Source organism: Cnephaeus nilssonii, assembly GCF_951640355.1.
Source record: "Cnephaeus nilssonii genome assembly, chromosome: 6".
In the NCBI taxonomy this organism is placed as follows: domain Eukaryota; kingdom Metazoa; phylum Chordata; class Mammalia; order Chiroptera; family Vespertilionidae; genus Cnephaeus; species Cnephaeus nilssonii.
In genome coordinates this window covers 98,592,628-98,617,667 of record NC_137077.1, presented here as the reverse complement: position 1 = coordinate 98,617,667, position 25,040 = coordinate 98,592,628, and the positions used below count along the sequence as shown (strand labels likewise).

Sequence of the window (25,040 nt, the reverse complement as noted above, 5' to 3'; positions counted from 1 at the left end):
TTTCCCATTCTTAACAGTTCTTACATCTTATTTTCTAAGCAAGAGGTACTATTTTCTGCACTTTTTAATAAATTTTTTCGTTTCCCTTTATGGAATACCAAATGCAACATTTTTTACACTGTAAAATAAAATAGATATGGCAGCTCTTAGAAAGATAAAGGGGGAAAATAGTAAGGGGGAAAAGTCATTTAGCTTCATTCCTACAATGAAAAAGTAAATACTGTGTGTCTTAGATACTGAGTTACACAAAGTTTATATATAGGTTAGTAGAAATCACCAAGTCAGAATTCAGTTCAAATGCTTATTTTTTTCTGCAAATTTCTATATAAACTCACATGAGTCCTGGTCCCTTCCTGAGGAGAACGTGTGAAAAGGTTTCTCACAGGTCACCACTTAAAGATCTGTGTCCAACAAAGCCATCTCCTGTGGTCTGCTTTTATCCCCTTCCTTGGAGATGAAAACATCAAAGCAAAGTGCTAAATGCAAAACTCAGGCCTCTGCGCAGCACAGGTGATTAGTGTTAAGAGGTTGTAGGTAGTTGGAAACAGCCACTTCCTCGTTCTGCAGGGTGTTGGAGGGAAGGACACCAAGATTGCTCCCAGAAACAGGCACTCGCACGCCTCTCGCTCACCTGCGTTGATCTTGCCTTTCAGGTCCAAGCTCAGATTACTCAGATCTCTCACTGTCATATTCCTTATACCCCTTTTTTTTCTCCCATTAGAACCATCTTTTCATTAAAATGAGCCAGGGGAAAGAAGGCAAGCATGAAGAAAAGGTAATATGGGGCTTTTTTCCCTCCTGGGACCAAGTTTTGGAATCTGAGCCCTGTGCTGCACACCTCTATAGCAGAATACTTGTTTGAGCAGCTTCCTTTTCTTCCCATGATTGTGTTGTTTAGGTATTTACATACGTCACCCCAGCCCAGAAGGACAGAGCTCAAGCTTGCTCCCTCACACAGCATTCCCCAGCACTTCCCTCGAGATCTTGGCAAATAGGCATCCTGTTTGCTCAGGTCTTTGGTCCTTGCCCTCCTCTGCTAGGAAGGAAGAACCATCAGGCAGCTTCTAGCAGGGGGAGGTCTCAACAACAAGAGAGCAGTCTTGACGGTCTTGTTCAACAGGTTCCCCTGCTTTATTTTCTCTTGCTTCTGCAGCGCCAAAAGGGGAGGACTAGAATACTTAAGATATTTCCCTTTCCCAGTCTCCCTAGGTAGCAAGCATTTTGATTACCAGACTCCCAGCAGAAGCAGCAGTAGAACTTTCTGGGGGTGGATAGCCCTCCCATCCTCCATACCACTTCCATTGGCAGCTGTCTCCCCTCCCCACCATGCCGATGTTGGTAGAATTCCATTGATCTCAGTATTCCAAGGATGCCTGGAATTGGCTTGGACGTCCAACCTTGAAGGGAGTGCGGCAAAGTGAACCAGCCTATACTCTGCCATGTAGACAGTATGGGTCATTCATTCGAGTTCAGGAACTAGGTGCCCTAAGTGAGAAACTCAAATCAATTTAGATCAGCAGATCATCCAGACAGTCTCCTGCCTCTGACAGTGGCACTAAGGATGATTTTGTGAGAAAACATTGTTCCTCTCTACCGTGTTGGCATCAAATTTTAGGGTTATTCCACACAACATTCTGCTTTCCTTAACAATACCTTATTCATCTGGCCTTGTATCTAGCTTCTCTATTTGGAGCTTCAATCATCTGTCACGGTGTATTTATATTGAATAATCTAGAGGAAAAAACATTGGTTAGGCTAGGAGTCAGGAGTCATGGCTTTAGTCTGTAGCTCTGCCATAAGGTGATATACGACCTTGGGCAAGACACTTACAGGCCTACTTCCTTAATCTAAAACTTTGGGGTGGGGAGAAGAGTTTGGTAACTGTTTTAAAATTCCATAAATCTTCTCTAATAGTAAATAGAAAATAGCATTTAAAATACTATTGTAGGATAGTATTTTCCCCACAGTTGTCCCTAAATTACTTTGGTCACACTTTAAGGAGTACTGCAATTTCTAGGCTTTGTAGGTTCACCCTATCTGTGCTTTATATGACTGAATTAACTTCATATTCCCTCTTTTTCTTGAGCTTTACTGATTGCAGATCTACTGTCTTTTATTTTCTTTATATATATACTTTTATTTACATAGTCTCTAATTGCTCTTATTTTATTATCCTTCTCTTTTATTCCCCTTCTCAGGACCCCAGCTCTGAAGAAAATAGCGTGTACTTAAGTCAGGGTTAGGGTGTTTTCTGTGTGCTTCCTCACCATCCCCCTCGGTGTGGTGGCTTTGTGATGGCATCAACTCACTGAATTGCCTTTTGTCTCCAAGATGCCTTTCCTGTGATATAAGTAGGAGTTCAGAGTCCATCATCTTATAAGTCCATTTGAAGTCTTTTCTCCCAAATACTTGACTCTTTGCCACATGAATACCTGTCTCCCACTTTTTGCATGTTCACACAACTTTGAGAGAATTTTTGGGTGTGTATCCCCCTGGCTGTTTATCACCTGGAACAAGAGTCATCTACAGAATTAAATATTACACTGTGTATTTCCACTCCCATGTCATTTTTAAAAATGTTGGAAAACAAAGACAGAACAACTTTCATACTCATCCTGATCGCTGGGAGAGGGTAGCAGTTGGTGTGGGATGGTGAGTGAGGAGCAAGGTGAAGATCCTCTTCGAAGAATATGGAAACTCAGCATTTAGTTTTACTGTGAATTTCAGCATCAAGTTGGTGGCAGAGTCATGATTAGACTCACACCTCTTCATTACTTTCCCAATTTATCGTACTTACGCATTTACTCATGGATTGAGTAGCTTCTATAGGCCAGGCACTCGGCTAGATGTTGAGGAAAATGGTGACTAAACACTTGAGGGGTTGCAAACTAGAACGCTATAGACTCGGGCAGTTGCAGGCCTGAGTGAGAATGCCAAGAGAGGACTCAGAATGCCGTGGGAGCATTTAGGGGAGCGCCACCCATGGTTGGGCTCAAACTGAAAGACAAGCAGGAGTTGGATAGGCGGAGGATTTTCCTGACTGAGGAAGCATATACGCTTCAGCATCTCCTAATGGTTAAAGATGGTGGGAGCTGGGAGCTGGGAGCATGGGGCTTGAGAAAGAAGCAGGGGCTGACCACGAATGGCCTAGGATGCTTTGCGAAGGAGTTTAACATTCTCTTGAAGGCAATGGGAAGTTATACAGGGATTTTTAAAGTAGGGGAATATCATGATCATATTGTTATATTTACTTTAGAAAAAATCGCTTGGCGTTTTTTAAGGCTAAGGCCAGGCGTAGTAGGTTGTTAGAAACTTAACATTGGAGTAGACCAAGCAGGAGACAGTGGCTTCAGCCAATATGGTGGCCTTTGAAATGGAGGGAAGTGCTAGATCAGAAATATAAATTAGAGAGGGAGAATCCTCAGAACTTGATGATTTGTTGATTGTAGGGAGTTGGGGAAAGGGAGGAATCAATGATGAAACTCAGGTTTCTAGGCCAAGCAGCTGAGCTTGAGAGCACCGTGAGAAGCTGTGATGATGAATGCAAAGGTGAATGAAGTCCTGTGTCTCAGGGCCATCATAAAGCAGTGCCACGTTCCCAAGCCCTGGTGGACTCAGAATGATGAGGGACTAGTCTAAGAATGAAGTGGGACTTGGACAGTGTAGCTCAGTGGTCGAGCATTGACCTATGAACCAGGAGGTCACAGTTTGATTCCCAGTCAGGGCACATGCCTGGGTTTCGGGCTCGGTCCCCAGTGGGGGGTGTGCAGGAGGCAGCTGATTGGTAATTCTTTCTCATCATTGATGTTTCTATCTTTCTCCCTCTTCCTCTCTGAAATCAATTTAAATATATATATGTAAAGAGTGAAGTGAGTTTTTTGTGCCTACTTGGCCCACTTGCCTTTGGGTAAACAGTGCTGGGGCGCTGCCCCTTGGCGATTGCTGACTGTCTTCCGTCCCATTGTGGCTTCTCCTCAATACTCAGTAAAGAACATCAGTTTTCTTCTTTCCCACATGGATCTTAGAAGAAGGCAGTGGTTGCACCATTTTTGCTACAGATGTCGTTTTGCTACCTTTGGAGGGTAGCTTTTTGTGATTGCTGGATGTGATTTTGTTGTTGTTGTTGTTAATCCTCTCCCGAGGATATTTTTCCATTGATTTTAAAAATGTATTTTATTGATTTCAGGGAGGGAGAAGGAGAGATAGAAATATCAATGATGAGAATCATTGGTTGGCTGCCTCCTGCACGCCCCCTACTGGGGATCAAGCCTGCAACCCGGGCATGTGCCCTTGACCAGAATCGAACCCAGGACCCTTCAGTCTGCAGGCCGACACTCTATCCACTGAGCCAAATCAGTTAGGGCTTTCCATTGCTTTTTAAGAAGAGTGGAAGGGAGGGGGAGAGACAGAGAGACAGAAACATTGGGATGTGAGAGAGACACATCGATTGGTTGCCTCCCGCATATGCCCGGACCAGGGCAAGGAACCAGCCTGCAGTGGTTGGAGCCTGCATCCCCTTGTCCTGAATCAAACCCGGGACCCTTCAGTCCATAAGCCGACACTCTATCCACGGAGTCGAACTGGCCGGGGCTGTGAATATTGGTTTTTAGTGCCAAAGTAAAGACTAGAAGGAGACATCATGCAGGGCATCATGAAAGGGGCTTTGGAGCCAGGGGGACTAACTGGGTTAGCCTACACAACCTTAATTTTCTCTTCTGTAAAATAGGAAAGTAGCACCCACTCCAGGGACTTGCTTTGAGAATAGTAATGGTGTCTAGCAGATGGCAAATGCCCAGTAAATATTAGTTTCCGATTGCCCTCCCATCTCGGCCCGCCATCCGTGGACAATTACAGCCTGAACATCACTGCCTTCTCACTCTGATAAAGGAAGCTCCATGTTGCCCTTACTTTTATCATCTTGCTAATAACTGATTGTGTGTGTGTGTGTGTGTGTGTGTGTGTGTGTGTGTTTTAACTTCTTAGACAATGAATAGAAAGGGAGAGAAGAGAGGAAGGGAAAGGGATCTGAATTGAATTTAGGATTTTTCTAAGTAAGCAAAAGTTTTGTCTGAAAAAGCTCCTTCAGGTGTCTAAACATCAGTTCTTTCTCACCTACAAAGGAAATGTTAACCTAAGGCTTGTGACAATAATATGTGTCTATGGCAGCACATTTAAGACTTAGACAACGTTAACGGAGTTGTAATATTGGCTAATGAGTAAGACAGGAGCTTCCTTCCTTCGGGGACTGACTTTGCTCCGCTCATCTGTCCTCGAATCTTGTAGTTCTAAGCTATGAAGTGATTGGCATCTCTCTTTAGAAAAATGCAGGTTTTCTGCCTTGAGTTCTCTCCAAATCTTTTAGCTTTTGGAGATTGGCATTTAAATTCTTTCTTATAAGTCTTTCTGGGTGTACATAGCACCTAACCCTTGCAATTAAGGTTCGCCAACTCCCTCAGGGACCTTTCTCAGATGTTAGACAGACTCAAGGAGCATTTCTGAGTTTCCACTTTGGCACTGGCTTCTCCCTCTCTAGCCTTCCCCTTTCCCCTTCCTGGCATCCTTTCCTTCCATTGCTCTAGTGGTTCCTCTTCTAATCTCACTTGTATTTTTTTTTTTTTTTGCTCCACCCAAAAATCCCTTTAAAAAAGACATGAAGTTCAGTTTTAGTCACTGAAGAATTTATAGCCACATAAAAATGTTCTTTGAGTCTTCCAATTGTCACTAATAAACACATAGATTTTGAAGACGACATGCCGCCCTCTGATATAGTTTCCGTCTGCAAAAAGTTTACATTTCTTTAGGAAAGGCAAAAAAAAAAAAAAAAAGACAGTCAAGAGACTGTGTGTGTGTGTATTGATTTCAGAGAGGAAGGGAGAGGGGGAGAAAGAGATAGAAACATCAATGATGAGAGAGAATCATCATTGATCGGCTGCCTCCTGCATGCCCCCCAATGGGGATGGAGCCTGCATATGCCCTAACCAGGAATTGAACTGTGACCTCCTGGTTCATAGATTGAAGCTCAACCATTGAACCATGCTGGCTGGGCAAGAGACTGTCTTTTAAACGTCAGGAAACCATAGAGATAGCCTCACAAAATCTATTTTTCTGCTTGGGATGAGATAATGAATTTCCTCAGTTACTATTTCTCCCGCAAGTGTTTAAATGAGTGCCTTTTGACGTCTGGGCTTGAGAAAAGCTTGTTCCCCAAAGCCACTTGGCAAGTATAAATCCCATGAATGAGGTGCTTTAAGCTCTGTGTTTGTGGAGCTGGAACTATTGTTGAGAGAAAAAAGGGTAGGCGAGGGGGAGGAGGTAGAGAGGGAAAGTGATGGGACCAGGAACCACAGCAGTGAGTGGGAGTGGCCGTGGGACAGGAGAGTAGGCCTTTCAGGTTGACCTGCTTCACTCCCCCTGTCTGAGCACTCCTAGCCTCACACGGGAATCCACGTCCCCCACACTACATCTGGAGTCCTTTCATGCCAATCCAAACTGCTCTCATCTAAAACTTAGATTGAATTCATTGAATTCAATAAGCACATGTTTTTGGTGTCAAAGTAAATATCTACACAAGGATGATAATATTTGGAGGGGAGTTTATAAACTTTTGTGATATTTGGTAATATGTAGGGGAAAATATGTGTTAACCTCAAAAAGCAACTTTGTTGCCACACAAATATAGCCATTTAGAACTTGGTGTTATTGTTTTGACTTTAAAGATTGTTAATAATATACATGAATTAAAACAAATGTGTTTACAAACTTCTGAACATCACACAGTAAAAAGCAAAAAAAAAAAAAAAAGAAAATTTGTTGAAACAGCTGATCATAAAATCATTGCCCAAAGTCATCAGGATAGGGGCCAACCCAAATAGAATTAAACCCATGAAGTTGCCAGCATCAACTGATTCTGACCAACAAAAATGATAACATGACCATATGTTTTGTGCCAAGCCGCTAAAGTCAGCATTCTAGAATGTAATTAATCCATGAAGGGAAGGGAATTCTGGACATAGGGTATTAAAACTGAATATCAACAATGTGATAGGTGTGTACAGAAAATTGAACATGACTTTCACTTTTCCCTAACATTTATTGAGTACCTATGATGGGTGAGAGCTGGAGAAACAAAGATGAGCAAGACAACATAATATGTAGTATATTTAGACAGGTTATAAAATACATACTAGTATAATGCTGTTATAGTTATAACACCATAAAAGCCATTAGAAAGGAACAACCAAAAGCAACAGAATTCAAAATGAAAGAAAGCTCATCCAGTTGAGAATTAATAAAGTTAGGGAAAGTTTTAAAGGACAGGTTGGATTTTAGCAGCGGGGGTGGGAGGGGTCACGGGCGGGAGAGAAGGCGAGAGGACACTACAACCAAAAGGAAGTGTGACCAGAGGCTCGAAGATAGGACAGTCCAAGGTCCAGTTTGATTGGAAATTAGGAAAACAGCAGGAGGGCAAGCAAGAGAGAAATTTTGCCTTATTAGGGAGGGCCCTGAAGGCTGTTAAGGATACTGTCATTAATTTGGAAGGCAATATTGTAATTAAATGGGAAGTTTTTAAGCAGTGGACTTTGTTTCATTAGGAAAAAATTTATGCCGATTTTAAAAAGTAACAAAATAAACAGCCAACAATCAGTTGATCATTTACAGTATTTGAAGCAATTTACATACTAGGCTCAGCTCTGTTATGAGCTACTTTAAACTCACAGCTCCCCCTTTGAAAGGGTGCTATACATTTTACAGAAGCAGATGAGGTTCCGAGAGGTTAATTCACTTTCCCCAAGATGTCGCAGCTAGCTAGTGGCAGGGCCAGGATTTTAACCCATGGATGTCTGGTCCCAAAACCTCCATTCTAAACCACCAAATAATAAATGGCACAATAGAGTTGGGGGCAATAAAAATGGGGGGGGGGGAATAAAAGAAAGTGATTCAAAAGTAGTGTGACATAGATGTTATAGAATTTGATGTGGGAGAAAAGAAGGGGAATCAGACCCCTAGAACTGGAGCCAGTGTAGGAAGTTGGCAAGGAAGGAAATTGGCAAGAGGTGTGGTTTAGAGAGCAAACTGGTGAGCCAGAGACACTGGTAAGTGTTGGGGTCCAGGATAGAGCCTAAGACTGAAAGGGAAACTTGGGGTCATTTACATAGAGACAAAGGTTAAAACTCCACCGGAAGTAGGCCACGGAGGCCCTAAGAGAGCCCAGAAGTAAAGAGATGATGATTCAGGACCCAATTATGGGGAAAGAAGGAATAGTTATTAAGGAAGACACATTGTAGGGAAGAGTTTCTAGAGTAATGAAGTCTGAATTTTTAAAAATGGTTTGAATCTTTGAGTCTTTTTATTAACTAATTTCTTCTCTTAAAATTTTTGAATTTTTATATAGAATTGTACACCTGAAACCTGTATCATTTCATTAACCACTGTCACCCCAATAAGTTCAGGTTTTTTTAAAAGTGCAAGAGAGATGTTTAGTCAAGTCCTGTAGCTACACAAACATACACAAAAAATTTAGAGTTTTTTGTTTCTAATTTTAGAAATAATATAAATTAATTGTATAAAACTGGGGAAATATTGAAGAGTATAAGGAGAAAATGATTACCTTTCACCATAAATGAATACTATTAATATTTTTTATATTTTTATTGATTTCAGAGAGGAAGGGAGAGGGAGAGAGATAGAAACATCAATGATAAGAAAGAATCATTGATTGGCTGCCTCCTGCACACCAGCTACTGGGGATCGAGCCCACAACCTGGGCATGTGCTCTGACCGGGAATCGAACCGTGACCTCCTGGTTCATAGGTCGACGCTCAACCAGAGTCACGCTGGCTGGGCTACTATTAATATTTTTAAATATATTCTTTTAATATTTTTTGGATTCACCTTCTGAAAACATGTTTGTCACAATAAGATAGTATGAATATTACATGTCATTAAATTTATTATTCATAACAATTTAATAGTGGCATAATAGTAATCCAGTATAAGGATGGACCAAAATTTTTTTAACCAAGCCCCTTTCTTTTTTTGTTTTAAATATATTTTATTGATTTTTTTTACAGAGAGGAATAGAGAGTTAGAAACATCAATCAGCAGCCTCCTGCACACTCCCTACTGAGTATATGCCCGCAACCAAGATACATGCCCTTGACCAGAATCGAACCTGGGACCCTTGAGTTCGCAGGCCGACACTCTATCCACTGAGCCAAACCGGTGAGGGCAACCAAGCCCCTTTCATTGGACATCTAGGTTGTTGCCACATTATAGATAATGCTGCAATTAATATTAAAATCTTTGTGTTTTTTACTTATTTCTGGTTATTATTTTCTAAATATTTCCTAGAAGCAAAATCACTGGTCAAATGCTATGACTATTTCTAAGGCAGAGTTCATTTCCGAATATAAGTTTTGATTTGCAGTAGTGCTTATGTTAATATATTAAGTCCTGCTATCTCCTTCCTACTCCCTTATTTCTCTCTTTGGAAGTCAAAAGGAAACCTAGAACAAGAATCAACAGCAACCGTTCAGGAAAAGCCTACATGTTGTTGTTGTTGTTGTTATTGTTTATTCTGAACAACAGGTACGGATAGGCAGTCCCCTTCTATTTAGCTCCACGAGCCATTTTGGATGCTCAGTGGGGTTTTTGTTGTTGTTGTTTTAAACAAAAAGGCCTGTACCCTTGGGATATGAGGCCGACTTCCCAATGGGTCCACCTCTCCACTGGCAAATCTGAGTTGGGGAGAGCCTCACCCAAGTGAGAAAGGTATTTACCAGGCCGGCTAGGATTTCTCTCCTAGGCCTCGGGATTTGCAGGCATCTTCTTTGCATTTCCTGGGTCTCTGGCCGGAATGCTGGGTTTTATCTGAGGTCTCCCTGGCAGAGCATGGCACTCTTCTTTCCCGTCTTCAGAGTCTTTCTCTGGGGCAGTTCCACAGCCTTGGCACCAGCCTTGTTGGGTGTGCCGGGGAGCTCTGGATGCTGGGCACCTCTCCCACCTGCTGTCTCTTCAGTCCCGTCCAATTAGCCTGCGGCACCAGCACTTGTCAATTAGGGTGGATGTCACCCCTCATGGTAAACTGGGCTTATTTACTGTAGCTCCAGTGCAGTGTTTTGCTAATGGCTGGGCCCATTGGTGGGTTTGGAAGTAAATTTATGATTTTTGAGGGGGAAAAAATCAGAATCCCATCACAATAATGGTAGGTATTGTTTCATGAAACTTTTTCCAAATTTTACATCCACAAATGTATGGACCCTATTCTAAAACCTTGAAAGCAAGGCTATAAACTTGTGTCAGGACTCCCATGAAAATATGAGGTGTGCTTAGGGGGGAAATGTGATCAGTGTTCATTTTAATAGCAAGGCTAATAACTGGGAGGTAATGTGGCTTAGAGGAGAAAACTTTAGCTTCAGAGTCAGAACTGGATCAATATTGTTGCTCTTTTACACTAGCTGTGTGACCTTGGAACCTCACTGATGTCTTTGAGCCTCCTTAGCATTATTTGTAAAAGAGAGATAGTATCCTGGCCAGTAGGATCACTGTGAGAATTAAATGAAATAACATAATAAATATAAGCTAAAAAATACATAGTGCTCAGCACATAAAAGACACATGATAAATAAAGCTTATTTTCTAGTGTTTGGTCTGGGCCATAAGACATCCTGTGCAGCACAGACAGATTCTCTGTTCCTCATCAAGAGTACACACTACCTATGATGTCACCAAAATAGTTCTGTCTCTTACTCAAGGGTCCCCTCTAGTTCAGTTTCCCACTCTGTGTTCTGTGTGATGATAATACATGCTTCCGATGAAAGGAATCTCTGATGACAAAAAAATTCAGAATCACAGGTCATAGTCACAAAATACTAAGGTCCCAACTACAGGTTCCAGGCAGGTGACATCAGTGGGTCAGTCAGGTAGAATGATTAGGGAATGATGGGGACTGTAGCAAACTACAGAACACTTACCCCCTGCAAGGGAAGATTGCCACTCTGCCAAAACGTGGATCCAAGATTTTAGATTTTGATAGATCCTCCCTTCCCCCAACTGATGGACGGAGTATGACGTAAACTCCACCTGCAGCCGGACATTCCTGAACACCTTATATGGACTGTACATTGAACCACCAATCAGCACCTGCCATACACCCTAAGCCCCCAATTCCTAAATCCCTAGGCCCCTAACCATGTACCTTACATGAAACCACCAATCAGCGTGTGCTAAGTGCCCTAAGCCCTATCCCTTCCCTTCCTCCCCTTAAAAGGCACTCTCACCCCGTGTCTCTCTCTCTCTCTCTCTCTCTCTCTCTCTCTCTCTCTCTCTCTCTCTCTTCCCTTTCCCCCTCTGGAAGGCGGCCGGCAGGGTAATAAATAAAGCCTGTGTCCTGGTATCCCATGGTCTCCAGCCCTCTGTTTCATCTTCAGATTTCTGATTTTTCCAAAAGCGCGAAATATCTGGATTTTTTTAATGTGAAAAAATCCAATGTTTTTTGTTGTTGTTGTTAACCCTCACCTAAGGATATTTTTCTGTTGATTTTTAGGGAGAATGGAAGAGAGAGGGAAAGACAGAAACATCAATGCGAAAGAAATGCATCGATTGGTTGCTTCCTGCACGAGCCCTGACCAGGCCTGGGCCGGGGAGGAGCCTGCCACCAAGGTATGCACTGCCCTTGACTGGAATTTAACCCAGGACCCTTTGGTCCGCAGGCCAACGCTCTATCCCCTGAGCCAAACCGGCTAGGGCTGAAAAAATCCAACTTTTTAAAACAGTGTTGGTCACATGAAACATCTGTGTATCAGATAAAGCCAGAGGCCTGCCCGTTAGTACTGTCTGACCTAACTCTTCATGGCTCAGCTGACTTATTACAGCCAATCCAGGCTCTCAAGAAAAACCTCCCAAGGTATCCTTGAAAGTGCTCTTCTAATACATTTTAAGCACAAACTATATAACTCCAATAGTAGATGAAATGTCCACCTAATGAAGAGGAAGGCCATCATTTTCAGACGGTGTTAGTATTGGGCATAGCTGGCATATTGTGTTCTGTCATCCCTTTCTGTTAGTTTGGTTAATTAAAACTACCCACAAAACATTTATTTCTTTCTTTAAAAACAGCTTTATGAGATATAATTCACATACATACAATTCAGTGATATTTGGTATATTCACAGGGTTATGCAACTATTCGTCCCCCTCAAAGAAACCCCATGCCCATTAGCAGTCACTCTCCCTCCCCCTAACCCCCAACAACTAATAAACTTTCTACTTTATAAATGTTCCTATTCTGGACATTTTGTATAAATGGAGCCATATAATATGTGGTCTTTTATGGCTGGCTTCTTTCACTTAGCACAGTGTGTTGAAGGTCAATCCACCTTGTAACATGGGCATTTGGGTTGTTTCCACTTTTTGACTATTATAAATAGTGCTGCTATGAACATTCACATACATGTTTTTGTGTGGACATGTTTTTGTTTCTCTTGGGTACATCCCTAGCAATGGATTCCCTGGGTAATTCTTATGGAACCCTATGTTTAACCTTTGGAGGAACTGTCAGACTGTTTTCCAAAGTGGCTGCACCATTTTACATTCCCACCAGCAGTGTCTGATGGTTCCAATTTCTCCACATCCTCACCTACACTTGCCATTATCTGTCTTTATGATTATAGCCAATCTCATAAGTGTATTGAGACATTTATTTTTAAGGCTTATGGTACTTTTGATAGGGCAGCTGAATTTGTATGTTATGTGGTTCTTGAGATACAGACCTAAAATAGTGATCTTTTCTGAATTTAGATAATCCTATATAATAAAAGCCTAATATGCAAATAGACCGAACGGCTGAACAACCAGTTGCTATGACGCACATTGACCACCGGGGGGGGCAGACGCTCAACGCAGGAGCTGCCCCCAGCCCGCAGGCCCCAGGCCAGCCAAGGTGGGTGCAAGGGTGCCCCCCCTCCCCAATCACCCTGCCAGTCGTCCCGCAGAGGGAGGCGACCGGCGGTGGCAGCCAGGGGCAGGGCTGGCGAGCGGGCAGCGCCAGGCTGGCCAAGGCAGGTGCCAGTGGGGGCCCCCTGATTGCCCCTCCGGTCACCCCACAGATCCGCCCTGATCGCCAGCCAGGCCTAGGTACCCTACCTGTGCACGAATTTCATGCACCAGGCCTCTAGTCATTTTATAAAATCTTATGAGTTTCCCCTCTGTGTGTATCATTCTTTGACTAACTAAAGAATAGACATCTTATTAAGAAAAGGTATGACAAAATAAAAAAAAAATAAAAAAAAGAAAGAAAAAAAAAAGAAAAGGTATGATATTTCTTCTTTATTCACTAGTGAAATGTTCCAATTCTAGAGAAATTACTGGTATACAATAGCTTCTATACTATTTTCTCTGCCTCCATCAGCAATGTTTCCCACAGCTGAAGGCCCTCATTTCCCCACCTGCTAACCACATTAGGACAGAAAACTCAGGCTCAGTCAGAAGTACTTAAGCAGCTCAGGACAGGTTCGCCTTCTCCGCACAATGACAAGTAGAACACCGCCTCTCTGCCCTCCGCCTCTGGTGCCTGTCCATTTGGTTCTGTAACATTCTTGCAAGTTAGATAAATTACCATAGCCCTAAGAGTTGGGAAAACTGAGCACAGACCTTAGTAGCAACCAGAGGTCCGTGCATAGTAGCTGGGGGGGTGTAGGCGGTGTGGGAGGTGGGGGGCTCAGTGTCCTGCCTTGTAGTCCAGAGTTCACACACCTGTGCTCTTTTCTTTTCCTGAATTCCTCTCTTTTTTATTTTCAGCACTCTAAAAAGAAAGAAAGAAAGAAAGAAAGAAAGAAAGAAAGAAAGAAAGAAAGAAAGAAAGAAAGAAAGAAAGAAAGAAAGAAAAAGAAAGAAAGAAAGAGAAAGAAAGAAAGAAGAAAGAAAAAGGAGGGAGGGAGGGAGGAAGGAAGGAAAAAGGTTTTACTAGTAAGTATGGTTCTCTCATCAGACATTTTGGTTTACTCTTTCTGTTTTTTTTTCAGATACTGGTCCTTTTTGAGAAGGAGAAACTAGAGAATTCACATAGCTGGACTTTAGGATTCATTGTAATGAGAGGAATCAATATCCTTCAGCCAAAGACTTACAGCCCCCTGTCTGTGTTTTGTATTTTTTTATGTTAGAGTTAAATTTCAAAGGCCTTTTGGAAGCAACCTTTGGGCAGACATTCTGTCAGTTTTTTTGATAAATTTGTATTTGGCTTGCTATAGTTCACTGTATCAAACAAGGAATAACCTTGGCCTAGTTGGGAACTGGTAAATTCTAAAAATGCTAGTGTTTGTCTATATTTGACCCCTCAGCCCTCCAGTTCTGTCTTCCTCTTTTTAAGTTATAAGAATGAGGTGCAATTAGCATCTATCAATCTTAGTATCCTAACATTTACTTATTATTTATTATTCTATTTTCCTAACTTTTGGAGATCCAATTTTTTTTTTTTGTTTTAAATATATTTTTATGATTTCAGAGAGGAAGGGAGCGGGAGAGAGAGATAGAAACATCAATGATGAGAGAGAATCATTGATTGGCTGCCTCCTGCACACCCCCTACTGGGGATGGAGCCTGCAACCCAGGCATGTGCCCTTGATCAGAATCGAACCAGGGACCCTTCAGTCCACAGGCTCTATCCACTGAGCCAAATTTGCCAGGGCAAGACCCAATTGTTTATCTTCAAAGATAGAAGAGGAAGATTAAAACAATAATTTTCAGTAAGTACTCTTTCAGCTATTAATTGACTTAGTCAACGTATTTTATTTAGTGCCTGCTATAGGCCAGGCACCCTGCTAGATAAGATAAGGGTCCCTGCCTACAAGTGGTACAGTTCAGGAGGACAGGCAGACACATAACTGGATAATCACAATTGTGAACACAGTAATTCATATACAGAATGGTATGGGATCACAGAAGAGAGGCACTTCACCTACCCCAGAGAGGATCAAGGTAGGCTTCAGGAAAGACATAAACTTTATTAATGAAGATCTGTGATTCATTTGCCTAAATTGGGCATGGAAGTGTTTGCGCTTTTTGAATTAGACAACTCTGTAATTTGGAATAAAACATCCACTAACGCTAAAGTAAATATATGCCAAATTTGTAGCTAATGATTCATTTTGAAGAAGGAAAGGATCTAATATAAATAAATGGCCATCAAGGCTGTAGGACTAGAGCTAGAAGTTGTTGGGTTTATTTAAAAGTTTCTTTCCTTTTTATGTCCCTCCCTGCCTATATCATGGAAAAACAAACATGAGAAATGTGCCTATAAGTGGAGGTTTTTATATTCTTCTTTCTGACCTGGCCTCTGTTACACTTGGGAATAAATAAAGGCACCATCATTAGATTGGTTGAAGATTAGTGCTGTTTGAGGCTAGAATTTTTTTTTAAAAAAAAAAGCTTAATTAGTTTTGCAATCACTGCTCTCATGTAAAATTAAGTATGAGGAAAAACTCAATGTTAACTGCATTTGAGGTTTTCTAAGTCATGGATTTGAAAGGGATCTGCATAATAATTTTAAATCTTTGAAAAAAATGTTTAATCTTTACAACAACCCTATGATCACCTCTACTTTATAGTTGGGAGAATTGAAGCACAAAGAAGTTTTAAAAAAACTTGCCTAACTGCGAGTAAGTAGCAGAGCTGGGATTTGAACCCAGCTCTATTGAAATCTAGTTGTCTATTATTCACCGTGACACCTGCTGAAATAGAAATCTGTGTGGGTCCGTTACCTGTGTTGTACTGTGACTATAAACTTACCCTAGCAGGAGTGACCCATTATAGACAATTGGTAAAAGTATGTGGTTGGGCCAGTGCAAACCCAACACTGCTTCTGGAAAACATGGGTAGTGTGCTATCTTTAAATAATAGTCAAATTTTGATGTCATGGGTGTCATTTAAAGTGTCAGTCGGCGAATCTCAGAGGAAAAGGGGTTGGGGCTGGGAGAGATTAACCAAAGGATTTATATGCACATACCCATAGCCCAGGGTCACAGACAATAGTGTGGTAAAAGCCTGGAGAGGGGATGGGAGTGGGTTGAGAAGGCCAATGAAGGGGGGAAGGGGGACATAAGTAATACTTTCAACAATAAAGACAAGTTTTAAAAAATAAAGAACAAAAAAAGTGTCACTCAGTGTCATTAATATTTTGTAATATGGGCATTGAAATGGTAAAACAGAATTGAAATATCTAGATTTAAATAAAACATGATTAGTGAAGTTCAGTAGATAAGAGTAAATAGGTATGAAAATAGCAATATAAATGTTAACGTTAGATTTTACTTTCTTCACTGAGTGTGCATTATACTATTTTATATATTACTTAATATATAAAATATATACACTTTTTCATGTGCATGTGTTGCGTATTATCTATTCAACAAGACTATAATCCCTAAGATCAATCATGTATTTTAAAAAAGGAATAAACATTAAAAGCATAGGTCAGGGAAGGTTATCCAAGCTGATTCTCAAAAACCTTAATAAATTAGAGCAAATATATTAGGTTATGGAGGCTTAGAGTGGATATAAGAAATAAAAAGATCATAATAAAGTGATTAGTTTAACTTGGATCTGTTACAGCGATTTTCAACTGTTGTGCCGAAAGAATTTTTTTAAAAACATGCCATACCTGACTATTTCATCAGGGGCACTGACCTCTTTTCCTTTAGATTGTCAAATTAAAAAAAAAAAAAAGTGACAACAGCCAACACAATAGCCATCTTGTGTGAATGAATCAAAGTTATTCCTATTTTTTTGTCAGATCAGCAAAAGATGTATTTTTTGTTGTACCACGGAATTTTAGTAATTAGTTTATGTGTGCCCTGAGGTGTAAAAGGTTGAAACTCACTAATCTATTACATTAGAAAAACTGGCTGGTGGATTTAAAAGTGTATAATCATAGCATTAGATAGAGGGTGAAAGGGGGGAATTCTGTTGTAACTGAAGAGGGGTGTGGTCCGCTCAGGCTAAGGAGGACTAGATAACAGTTTCTGAAAGCACTGACATATGTGCATGGTCTTCAGAAATGGCTGATATCGCTAACACATTTTCTTTACAAACATAATAACTGTGCCTGTTACTGCCAGCCAGTTTAGTTAAGCTAGAGAAAGCACAGCCTGTGGATTTGGGCATACGAACCCTGTGCCTCCATCTAGTCCTCCAGGTAACCATATCCCTCCAGCTCCTGTAATCCTAGAGCAGGTACATGGATGCACTAAGTGGTGTAATGGGAGGGGGAGATAGCATCACAAGGATTCGTTTGATTATAACAGTAATCCACACCAAGTCAAATAAAATAGCCAAACAGTTAAAAACGTGGTCTCTAATGAATTTGCTAATTCTAGCAGGCCCTCGCAAACATTTCCTGCCGGAGTGCCCCATATCAAAACGAAATAGCTGTGCTTTAATTACATGGAATAATCATTCGATTTCCAGGAAGTTAAGACAGTGCTTTGTATTTAAATAAAAAGTTCTAGACACGCTGTGAAACTCGATCAAACCAACAAAAAAAGGTGAAACCAAATGCCTATGCTGTGAGTCCAGATTTCAGCTGCTCAGCAAGCCTGACGTTACGGTTTACGAGCCCAGAAAAAGGGGCATTTTAAAACCGGCCGACCGGATCATGTCACTTGCTTACAGGAAAAGCCTTGCCTTTGCAGAGATCTAGTGTAATGCAGCCACGTGCTGTTGAGGGGGTCTCAATCTCGCTGCCTTCGCCCCTCTGCACTGGCAGGAGCCCCAGTTTTCAGGGGAGGCGACCTCAAACTGTCGCCCTCACTTTTGGGGATCTTCTAAATTTCTGGGGTATCTTATCTCCGTGGCTTTGCAAGTGAGTTTGGGGTAGGGAGGGGGGGGGAGGCCTGTGGGTGTCTGTTTTGCCTGAAGAGTTGGAGACTCCCGTGGAGAAGTCAGGCCGGGGCCGCTCCGGCGGCCGCTCCGGCGAGGAGCCGGCTCGGGTTAGACACAGGCACACACACCATAGAGCTCGCTTTCCCGTAGCAGCAGCTGCCTCTGCCTCTGCCTCTCCCGCCTCAGCCTCCTTGCCCGGCATCCACACACATTCAGATTTGCGCGCTGTTTCAATCCTTGATGACGTGTCCCCGGAGACAGCCAATAGCCGACGGGCTCTGGTCAGGACAATGGGAGGGAGCGGACCAATGATCGGGCCCCGTGAGTTGGCGGTAGCCAATAGGAGGCGCTCTGGCTGGAGAGTAATGTTACAGAGCGGAGAGAGTGAGGAGGCTGCGTCTGGCTCCCGCTCTCACAGCCATTGCAGTACATTGAGCTCCATAGAGACAGCGCCGGGGCAAGTGCGAGCCGGCCGGGCACTGGGTGACTGTGTGCTCGCTGAGGGTGAGTCCGGGCAGCGCTGCGGCGGGAAGGGCGCCTCCGGCAGCGCCCGACTCGCGCGGCGGCGGGATCCGGCGGCCGGGAGCGGTGGGTCGGGATCCACACAAAGGCGGATGAGGGGGGACGGGGGGGAACTGCGCACGGAGCGAGCCCGGGGCGCCGAGCCCTGCCCCGCGCCGGACCCCGGCAGCCGAGCGCCGTAGCCCCGCGCCCGTGCCGCCCGCCGCCGGCGCCCGCGCTGACGGGCGCAAAATAGATATTTTTATTGAAAACATTTTTAACGTGTTTTCAGCCCCCGAGCCGAGCGTTCGGGCGGCCGCCGTGCGCCGGGGTCGGCGGGGCCGCAGCGGGAAGGCAGGCGGCGGTGCCTCCCTGGGCTGCATCGGCCGCCGCAGAGCCGGGCGCGGACGGGCAGCGCGGTGGGCCCGGCGGCCTGCGCCCGGGCGGCGGCGCGGCGGGGGGAGCGGCGCCCTGCGCCCGCTGGAACATGGCTGACTCGCCCGGCGCTGCCGGCGGGGAGAAAACAAGGCGGCGGGCGGGCGGGGGAGCGGGGCGCGCAGTTCCGAGGCAACTTTTTTTCCTCTCTCCGCTCCCGGCCCCGTGTCCGCCGTGCGGGGGTGGCGGCGCGCGGGCCGCGGAGGGAGACGGGCGCGGCGCGGAGCGGGGGGGGGGGGGGGGGGGAGGGGAGGGAGGGTCCGGCGCGCGCCCCCCGCCCCTCCCCCCGGCCGCAATGGCCGAGCGTGCGCCGGAGCGCGCCGCCACCCCGCCCGCCCGCCCGCGCTCGCACTCACACACACTCACTCTCTCACACACACACACACACACACACACACAAAGGGAAGGAGCCATGTTCGCGCTCGCCCTCGCGGCGGCGCAGGCGGGGAAGACGCGCAGCGGCCATTCCGTGCGCGCCGGGCCGGCGGCCGCGGGCGGAGCCAGCCCCCATTTCGAGCGGGGCTGCTCCCTCGCGAGCCCGACAAAATGGGGGCGGCGGGCGCACGTGGCGGGCCCGGGCCTGCGCCGCCGCCCCCGGACTCCTGGGGGCAAATGGCGGGAAGGTGTGTGGAGCCCCGGCGCGGGGAGTCCGCTTCGCGTGGCGCCTCAACTTTGACGGACAAAACACACTCCTGTGGGGGCGGGGGGCAGGCGGAGCGGGAGTGGCTTTTGTCCCTCGTCCGTGTTTACTCGGAAACTTCAGGCCGGACGTGTTAGGTCAGAACCGAGAGGCGTCCCGGGCCCGGCGGATGGGAAGCGAGCGGCCTCGCGGTGCGGTGCCGCCGCCGCCCCAGCCCGGACCCGGCGTGGCGGCTCCCTCCCGCCCGCCCTCCTCCCGCAAAGTTTCCCCGGAATCCCGAAACTTCAGTGAGCGGGCCCGCTGCTGCGAGGGCCTGCTTTCTGCTCGCTTAGGTTCCTACCTGCTTACTCCTTCGGGCGCTCAAGTCCCCACATCCACACGTTAGTGTTCTGACATCTTGTTGATTTTTTTAAAATGATTTTATACATTAAAAAAAAAATTAAATGACCGTTGAGGTATCCATTCCGAACAAATGAGTAACAAATCCTGGGAGTAGACCGTCGTGTCTCCACTTTCGGAGATCACACACCAGAGGACCGTTTTGTGCGTGGCATTGCCTCTCCCAGGAGTGGCCTGTCACTGCCGCTTCTTGGTTTGGTGTGACGGGAGGCCGATGTCAGTCCTGTGCTCACTGACCAGCCCCTTGGTTTTCATGCACACTCCAAGGAGTTCAGGTGCTCCGAAATGTCCGTTTCATTCCTAACGTCAAGCATTCTTCTCTTTTTTAAGGAAAGTAATTAAACATGGGCAAAGGCGATCCTAAGAAGCCGAGAGGCAAAATGTCATCGTATGCTTTCTTTGTGCAAACCTGCCGGGAGGAACACAAGAAGAAGCACCCAGATGCTTCAGTCAACTTCTCAGAGTTTTCTAAGAAGTGCTCAGAGAGGTGGAAGGTAAGAGCGCCTAAAACACACAAAAAGGAGGGGGGTCTCTGTCCATTTGCATACTGAGGGGTAATGTTAGGACAGGTAATAACAAAGGACACTCACTGGTTTTATTCATTTTAATACTTCTGAGGATAATTTATTAAAATGTTATCAACTGAAAGTTTACCGATAATTCTTTTATAGACCATGTCTGCTAAGGAGAAAGGGAAATTTGAAGACATGGCAAAGGCGGACAAGGCTCGTTATGAGAGAGAAATGAAAACTTATATTCCTCCTAAAGGGGAAACAAAAAAGAAATTCAAGGATCCCAATGCACCCAAGAGGCCTCCGTAAGTATCTTGCCATTTTTCTTTCTAGAAGTGTTTTGCAGTAATATCACAAATTCAGCAAGCCACCTTGTGAGTTTGGAGTGTATAAGCGAAGTTGCTTAGCTAATCGTGGCTCACATTGGTATATTGAAGTGTTGTAAGTAAAATTCCTGTGGGATGGAAGTTTGGCCAGAGCGTTTGAACTTGGTATTTGCTTTCTTCCCCCAGTATATTTTGTAAGTGTCATTTTGAGTCTTTTCTTGAGAAATATCTGAAATACTTAATTTGTAGAATGTCTTTTTGGAGCTCTAACATTAATGTTAATAGTGTCTGTTCAACTGGTAGTGTCGTGTTAAAAAATTGTAAATCAAGCTTTGGTTATGAAGGATAATTAGCATATTATATTTGTACCCTAGCCAATGCATGCTAAAAATTAGAAGCAGTTTTTTATATGGCAGTACACTACACATTTGATAGTAAACTTCTAAAATGAAATTTCTCTTTGCAGTTCGGCCTTTTTCTTGTTTTGTTCTGAGTATCGCCCAAAAATCAAAGGAGAGCATCCTGGCCTCTCCATTGGTGACGTTGCAAAGAAGCTGGGAGAGATGTGGAATAACACTGCTGCAGATGACAAGCAGCCTTATGAAAAGAAGGCTGCTAAGCTGAAGGAGAAATATGAAAAGGTAAGGAGTATAGATTTGCTTGGTGCAATTAGGTAATCTTGGTACCCCACCTTAATTTCTTAGGGGTTTCTAAAAGTTTGAGGTATAATGCGGTTTTTTGTTAGTATAACAGCATGTTTAGTATATTCACTGGATATGATCCTAAGTCCTTTTCCATCTTTTAAATTAGTAGAATATGAAATTATACTGGAAATGTGTTGGGGTTTTTTGTTTGTTTGTTTTTACTTTATATTATTTGCATTGGGCAAAGGCCGTGCATTTAAGCTGGGTTTGTTATTCCCCAATATCTCCAAATATATTGAAGTTTTGGTAGTTACCTTGAGTCAGATGTTTAGTTATTTTAAATGGTCTAGGTACACAATATAAAAGTAGGCTGAACAAAAATAATATAGATTGTCTTCTTCATAAACATGCCCTGAAACATTTATATTCTCTGCCTTAGATAACCTCAAAATACTCAATTTTAAGTTAAAAAGTTAATGTCTGTGTAATAAATTGATATGAAGGAAAGTCTATAGCCCCTGTACTTTGAATTGAAATATTAAAGTTAAATTTTATCTTATTATTCTGGAGGGAAAGTATTCTTTTCTAGATGTTTCTTAATCTTAATTGCATGCTTCCTTGATAAATTACCTTTATTTTTTAAGACAAAATTTCTTACTATGTATGGATTAGGTCTGACAATATAAACCCGTAGAATGCTTTTTTGCATTCAGAAGGTGGCAGTGTCTACCCTTTAATCAAAGTCTACATTCTAGTTTCAATAAAGGAATGTTAGTATGTGCATGATTTCACTTCAGTGAGGCATAACATGGCAAATATTAGACCATGAATTATAATCATCTCATTTTTATATGCATTTTTTAAAGTCTTGGTTGTTTGTGTAGGTAGAGTGAGCCTTCAGATGTGTGGTATTTTAGCATAAGTGGGATCTTGGGTGTTTTTTTTTAATCAGGTTTTCCCTTAATGCTTTTATTTCTGTCCTTAAACTGTATTGTCTTTCCTACCAATTCCTCCTGCTCTTATCTTGGAAGGATATTGCTGCCTACCGAGCTAAAGGAAAGCCTGATGCTGCCAAAAAGGGAGTTGTCAAGGCTGAAAAAAGCAAGAAAAAGAAGGAAGAGGAAGAAGACGAGGAAGATGATGAGGAGGAAGAGGAGGAGGAAGATGAAGAAGAAGATGATGAAGAAGATGATGATGATGATGAATAAGTTGATTCTAGCGCAGTTTTTTTTCTTGTCTATAAAGCATTTAACCCCCCTGTACACAACTCACTCCTTTTAAAGAAAAAAAATTGAAATGTAAGGCTGTGTAAGATTTGTTTTTAAACTGTACAGTGTCTTTTTTTGTATAGTTAACACACTACCGAATGTGTCTTTAGATAGCCCTGTCCTGGTGGTATTTTCAATAGCCACTAACCTTGCCTGGTACAGTATGGGGGTTGTAAATTGGCATGGAAATTTAAAGCAGGTTCTTGTTGGTGCACAGCACAAATTAGTTATATATGGGGATGGTAGTTTTTTCATCTTCAGTTGTCTCTGATGCAGCTTATACAAAATAATTGTTGTTCTGTTAACTGAATACCACTCTGTAATTGCAAAAAAAAGTTGCAGCTGTTTTGTTGACATTCTGAATGCTTCTAAGTAAATACAATTTTTTTTATTAGTATTGTTGTCCTTTTCATAGGTCTGACATTTTTCTTCTTGAGGGGAAGCTAGTCTTGCTTTTGCCCATTTTGGATCATATAATTACAGTGTTTATCTTTTCATATAGTTAGCTGATAAAAAGCTTTTGTCTACACACCCTGCATAATTGTGGTGAGGGTAATGAGAATTGAATTGAGACAGTTTTCATCCATAACAAACTCAAAGTCTTGGTCAGTTGATAATTTTCACATAGCTCAGTTACATTTACAAAGTGAAAAGTAACTGCTCTACTCACGGCATGGGATTATTAGAATCAAAACATTTGAAAGTCTGTCCTTGAAGGACTAATAGAAAAGTATGTTCTAATCTTTACATGAGGACTTGGACATTTTTTTTAACTTCCATTACCATGTAATGGCAGTTATGTTTGCAGTTCCCACATTAAAGAAGGCCTGAGAATGTATCCCCAAAAGCGTGAGCTTAAAATACAAGACTGCGGTATGAAGTTTTTTGTTGACATTAGTCCTGGCAAAGGCTCTGAAGAAAAAAAAAAGTGCTGACTGTAAATGTCTTTTATTTATCTAAATATGGATGCTTAGGAAACTTGAGACTCCATTAAAGGTATTTTTAATTAATTGGGCCAACTTTTAAAATTGTATACCACATTTAAGATCGAGTATATTTTCCAAATTATAGTTTGCCCCTTTATAAAATCAAATAGACATGAGGGAAATAAACTTTGTATCACAGATTGGATTGTCCAATTTTTTTGAATTTGATTTTTATAAGACTCAAAACTCGTTAGGGTCATGTTTATCCGCTTAGCTGTTTAGGAAACAATTTGGCAGTTTTGTGGTTTTTGACATTCTCTTATGGTGCCAGTGTTTTAAAATAGCGTTCTTGTAATTTTACACGCTTTTGTGATGGAGTGCTGTTTTGTTATATAATTTCGACTTGGATATTTTCATTTGCATTTGTTTATGTAATTTCAGGAGGAATACTGAACATCTGAGTCCTGGATGATACTAATAAACTAATAATTGCAGAGGTTTTAAATATTAGTTAAATGGCTTTCACTTGAGATTTTACATACATATTTTAATCTTGTTTCCGATAACTTAGCAACACTACGGACTGGCAGAATTTTTCTTTAAAAATATTTGATGCTTATAAATAGGTTAATGGGCTGATGAAAAACCAGGTTTTTGTCACATTCTAAGTGGTCTCAGAGGATACTAAATATATAAATGAGGAAAAACTAATTTTACTTTCAGAATGTTGGGCTAAACAAGATAGTTTTTAAAAGCAAGGATAGTGATAAATGTAAGCCAAATGAGAACCTCAAATAGAAAGGTTGCCATTGTGTTCAAATCCCATCAAAAATTTTTAGAAGGAACAAGTCAGTGTCCTCTGATTTATATTCCATGGCTATAGAATCACAATTTCAAGGTCATTTGTCAGCAAGTCTGATCCCTTTAAAAGCGAATACATCCTCAAGGAAACTAATTTTAGTGGGTGTGTTAAGAAAACTAAGATGTTGAGAATCTGAAAAAAGTTTTTGGGCTAACTGGCCTCAACAGGAAAAAATGGATAAAAGTCCTCTTCAAACTGGAAATCGTTAGTTTCAACAGTAACCCCTGGAACTTGGACGTCCAAAACTCAAGTAAATGAAGGTGGGAGACAATTTAGACGATTTGGTGTTAAAAACTGCAAACAATTCTTTTAAAGTTAAGGTATAGGAACTTAATGTTTAGAAATGGTTTTAGCACTATGGAGTATAAAGATATCAGGAAAAGATTAAACTGTATAAATTTTAGTATTAGATTTTCTGCATTTTAAAAATCAGTATACTAATTGGAAATTTAACCTAATACCCAGTTTCCTAACTTACCTGTATAAAGATTGAGAATTATTGCTGGGTTGTAATCTGATGATCTCCCAGCAAGGTGCTGATTGGCCATATCAATTTTTTAAGAGTGAAATTAGAAAAATCTTTTCTGAATCCTATGCATCATGGATAAGAATTAAATGATAAGTGTGCAATGAGTAGCGGTTAGACAAATATT

The 25,040-nt window shown here is 42.5% G+C and overlaps 1 protein-coding gene across 1 annotated transcript; it reads left to right on the top strand.

The window, feature by feature from the left end:
* Positions 1-18,238: 18,238 nt before the first annotated feature.
* Positions 18,239-24,030, top strand: HMGB1 (high mobility group box 1). The gene is made up of 5 exons (XM_079775204.1): positions 18,239-18,378; positions 20,180-20,343; positions 20,521-20,666; positions 21,154-21,328; positions 22,363-24,030. Exons 2-5 carry the CDS (start codon positions 20,194-20,196, stop codon positions 22,537-22,539), a joined length of 648 nt encoding a protein of 215 aa, XP_079631330.1. The 5' UTR covers positions 18,239-18,378; positions 20,180-20,193; the 3' UTR covers positions 22,540-24,030.
* The last annotated feature ends 1,010 nt before the right edge of the window (positions 24,031-25,040 follow it).

Bases quoted from the DNA above. Each gene is read 5' to 3' on its own strand.
- HMGB1 (XM_079775204.1), top strand. From the start codon at position 20,194: ATGGGCAAAGGCGATCCTAAGAAGCCGAGAGGCAAAATGTCATCGTAT. The intron at 20,344-20,520 runs GTAAGAGCGCCT...ATTCTTTTATAG, and splicing joins AGTGCTCAGAGAGGTGGAAG to ACCATGTCTGCTAAGGAGAA. The intron at 21,329-22,362 runs GTAAGGAGTATA...TTATCTTGGAAG, and splicing joins TGAAGGAGAAATATGAAAAG to GATATTGCTGCCTACCGAGC.